The sequence below is a fragment of the Microtus ochrogaster genome, assembly GCF_000317375.1.
Source record: "Microtus ochrogaster isolate Prairie Vole_2 chromosome 14 unlocalized genomic scaffold, MicOch1.0 chr14_random_2, whole genome shotgun sequence".
Classification (NCBI taxonomy): domain Eukaryota; kingdom Metazoa; phylum Chordata; class Mammalia; order Rodentia; family Cricetidae; genus Microtus; species Microtus ochrogaster.
The window spans coordinates 12,803,591-12,807,982 of NW_004949097.1; the positions used below are offsets into that span (position 1 = coordinate 12,803,591).

Genomic DNA, 4,392 nt, shown 5'->3' on the forward strand with positions numbered 1-4,392 from the left:
GCTGACTGACTGACTGTCCACTGAGGTCACACTGACTGACTGACTGTCCACTGAGGTCATGCTGACTGACTGTCCACTGAGGCCAAGGCTGTTCACTGTGGCAGTGGTAGCTGACTATCCGATAGACTTTCTGTTTCTGTGGTAAACATCATGACTAAAAGCACCCAGAAGAGGAAAGGGTTTATTTCATCATATATGCCACAGGCCATCCTGAAAGGAAGCCAAGGTGGGAACTAAAGGCTGGAGCTTGGATACAGGAATCGACACCAAGTCCATGGGGGAATGCTGCTTACTGGCTTGCTCTCATGGCTCACTCAGCTTGCTCTTCCATAAAACTCAGGACGACCTACCAGGGATAAACCTGCCCACTATGGGCTGAGCCCTCCAGCACTAATCCTTGACCAAGAAATGTCTGTCGCTACAAACTTTCCTTCTGATGGCCAACCTGATGAAGGCATTTTCTCAGTTGAAGGTCCCTATTCCCCCATGACCCAAGTATGTGTCAAAGTGACACGGAAAACCGTAACCAGCACCCCAACACAAACACCCCATCAAGGTTTTGCTTGCTTGACACCTTACAGTATGCTGTACTGTCCGTGTTGTAGATGATAAAAATAAGTCTTGGAAAATCAAAGCAGCGCGTCTGAGCTGCACATATGCTGAGCAGCAGACCTTGGGTGTCTGGTTCCAACCCTCCCGTGCCCGCTTCCAACCGCCTCTGCATTGTCACCTCTGCTCCAGTTATTATCCCGGGCCGCCTCCCTTCCTCCCCGCTTAGTCTGCCTGCAGCCAACACTGGTCTCTCCAGCTACCCTGCAGTGACAATGTGAAATCCAGTCCAGCCCGTGCCGGCCAGATAAGCTCAGGTGCCACTTAGATGCCAGGAGTAAACTACAAGCGTCTTCCAGGAGTTGTTGGAGCCAACAGGAAATTTCCCACAAACAAGACTGCTCCCTCTGAGCTTCCGGGTCACTGCCATATCCCACACTTTCAAAGAGTGAGTCCACGGGGTGGCTGTGACCGCAGACATGGCCACGACATTCAGCACTGTGATCATTTGACCTCGAGGTCAACAGTCAGTGGCAGCCTCCAACTCTACATTTTACAAGTATTTAATTCCTCATATTAAACCACTTCTAATCAGCATACCTAAAATAATTTCCATCTCTTGAGTCAATAAATCTGGAATTCAGCAAATGAGGAAGCTTCCCTACTCACTCTCTGAATCCCTGGAAAACTAAAGTCTTATACCATAAGGTATACAGTAATGCTTTATACCACAAGCTATATGGTTTCATCCCTAGAATAGATGCTATTAATCTGGATGTTCTTCTTCCTTTTCATACTCATGAGAATGCCTGAGAAGCTTCCAACAGAGTAGCATTCACCCCATACCATGGCAGAAGGCTCTCCTCCCCCTTCCCTCGGTGAAAAGTGAAAGCCAGGGACTCACAGCCTCCCTGTCACCTTTCATTGGCTTCTTTTTAATTTTTTTGTTTGTTTTTTTTTTTTTTTTTTGGTTTTTCGAGACAGGGTTTCTCTGTGGCTTTGGAGCCTGTCCTGGAACTAGCTCTGTAGACCAGGCTGGTCTCGAACTCACAGAGATCCACCTGCCTCTGCCTCCCGAGTGCTGGGATTAAAGGCGTGTGCCACCATCGCCCAGCTTGGCTTCTTTTTTAAAATAATTTGTTTTTTATGTGCATTGGCGTTTTGCCTGCATGTCAAGCTGTGTGAGGATGTCAGATCTTGGAGTTACAGAGAGTTGCAAGCTGCCATGTGGGTGCTGGGAATGGAACCTGGGTCCTTTGGAAGAACGGCCAATGCTCTCGGCTGCTGAGCCATCCTCCAGATCCCTCATCTGAACTGTTACAAGACATTTCTCTTGTGTGGCGTTCATCAAGAGCACAGTGAGCTAAGGTTAGGGCTGTGGAACCCAGGGATTGAACCGATTCACAGACTTGGCGTCAAGACGCTCTGTCTGCTGAGCTACCTCTCCAGCCCAGCTAAAGACCTCCTACTGAAATAACTCAAATAGATATGTTTAAGTCAGATGAGAAAAAAACCAGTAAAGTTTCTAGAACACATATAAAATATGACTTTTCAAAAAGCAGGGGTATTATAATCTATGAAAGCATAGCAACTCGTTACTATTATGTCAGAAAGTACAAACTTACAGAAGCTGGATCTTACCATTCAGATGTTGGCTAGGTCCTAGATCCACAGCCTGAGGGGCTCTCGGTTTTCCAAGCTTTAGTTTATTGAACTTAAAAAGCCATCCCTCAAGTTCTTCGTGACATTGAAAAGGAGGTTACACAAAAACATCTGCTCTTTGGCGTGGACAAGGGAGGCACTAAACAAATGCCAACGTTTCCCTCACTTCAAAAGCGAGTTATGGAAGAATTTAGGCCCCACCTAGGGCCCTAACTGATCACTTTTTTAAAGCAAATTTTTATATTTATTTATTTATTTATTTATTTATTTATTTATTTATTTATTATGTATACGAATTTCTGTCTGCGTGTATGCTTGCAGACCAGAAGAGGGCACCAGACCTCATTACAGATGGTTGTGAGCCATCATGTGGTTGCTGGGAATTGAACTCAGGACCTTTGGAAGAGCAGGCAATGCTCTTAACCGCTGAGCCATCTCTCCAGCCCCTTTAAAGCAAATTTTTATGGACTAGGAAGTCTATATTCCACAACATGTTTAAAAATGTAGGAAAACTCCGTGAAGGATAAAGAGAGGAATTAGAGCTAACCCACCGCCCTGAGACCTGAAGTGGAAGGCCACTGCTTCTACTCCACCTTGCAGCTCCTCAGCATTTTTAATATTTAATACTTAATATTCATATTTAATTGTGCCACCATTCTACAACCCAAAGTGCTGTAAGTATCCCAGAGCTGCACTGGGTGAGCCTCCCCATGCCCCTACATCCTGAGCATTAAAAACACCCAAGTGGACCACTAGGCAGGCTCTCCAGGAACTACCAATTACAATGTTGGTGGTAATTAGCTTTCATGTAAGCATTACCGGTAAAACTTTTAGTTTTTTTAAAAAACACGGGGGCTGGATTCCTGGTTTAACAGGCAAGGGCGGCAGCTGCTCTTCCAGAGAACTCAGGTTTGGTTCCTACCACCCATGTGGGTGGCTCAGAAACCTCAGTGCCAGGGGGTATGGTGCTGAGACACGTATGTAGGCAAAACACTTATATACATCTACTAAAAACAATTTTCTTCCTAAAAGATCTTGGACGCAAACCTCATTGGTCTCTTCGCCTCCTTTGGCCTGTCCTTCCCCAAGCTCTCCATTCTCGTAGCTGCTGCTCTTCTCAACCCACAACTCGGACTTTTCCACCGTCAGGCGCAGTTGGTCGAGATCTGCCTTAATCTGCTTGTAGTTATCAACATCTTGGTTCGACACCAGCAACTGCACCTAAACACAGAAGGGTTTAAAACTCTTAAAACTCTTCTGTAGCTTTCTGTATCCCTAGTTCCGGTACACCTAAAACCCCAACTTTAAACATTCATTAGCTGAAGTTCGACATTTGCCGAACACTTAGGGATATTTATCTTATGAACTCCAGCCAATATATTCTCATGTGAGAAGGAATTCTTAGATGTGCACTCAAAAAGCTTTCAAAACTTCTGGTAAGTAATTCAACATAAAAGTTTAGGGGGTTGGAGAAATGGCCCAGGGATTAAGATCACTTGCTGCTCTTGCAGAGGACCTAAGTTCAGCTCCCGGAATCCACATGGTAGCTCACAACCTCCTATAACTCTAGTTCCCAGAGATCTGACATCCTTTTCTGGCCTTCGTGGGTACTGCACACATAAGATGCATGTAGTTACATGAGTGCAAATACCCATATAGATAAATCAAAAGTAAGCAAATCTTCTACAAGATAATTTCTCATTTCATGGTTAAAGTTCATCTTTCTGAGGTTTTCTATACATGTATGTTTAAAAATCAAAACATAAAAAAAATGTAAGAAAATATTACTGCTATGATATATATTTGCTAGTATAAACAGCAGTTTCATAGCTTGAGAGAACCATACAATTTATAATTTATACATACTACATGGCACATACATGTAAAACATGTGCATCTAAATGGTTACTATTTGACTCTTTCATATCTGTTAGCACCTTTCCACAACGCTTCCTAATACAGGCCCAGACTCCATTAAACCAAAACAACAGTGAGATACCCAAACATGCAAGTAATCACTGTGAGATTAATGTGAAATCCAAACATCATGGAGGACAAGAATGATCCCACCACAGGGGACAGGATGGATCCCATCACAGGACAGGACGGATCCCATCACAGGACAGGATGGATCCCAGCACAGGACAGGACGGATCCAATCACAGGACAGGACGGATCCCA

At 44.4% G+C, this 4,392-nt stretch overlaps 1 protein-coding gene across 2 annotated transcripts in view; it reads right to left on the reverse strand.

Moving 5' to 3' along the window:
• Itpr2 (inositol 1,4,5-trisphosphate receptor type 2) overlaps window positions 1-4,392 on the reverse strand; it is a 408,993-nt gene that overhangs the window by 247,678 nt on the left and 156,923 nt on the right. For both annotated transcript variants that reach the window (XM_005364599.3, XM_026787888.1), the window contains one exon: window positions 3,259-3,432. In XM_005364599.3, the coding sequence (XP_005364656.1) occupies window positions 3,259-3,432 (174 nt within the window). The remainder of the gene's footprint in view (window positions 1-3,258; window positions 3,433-4,392) is intronic.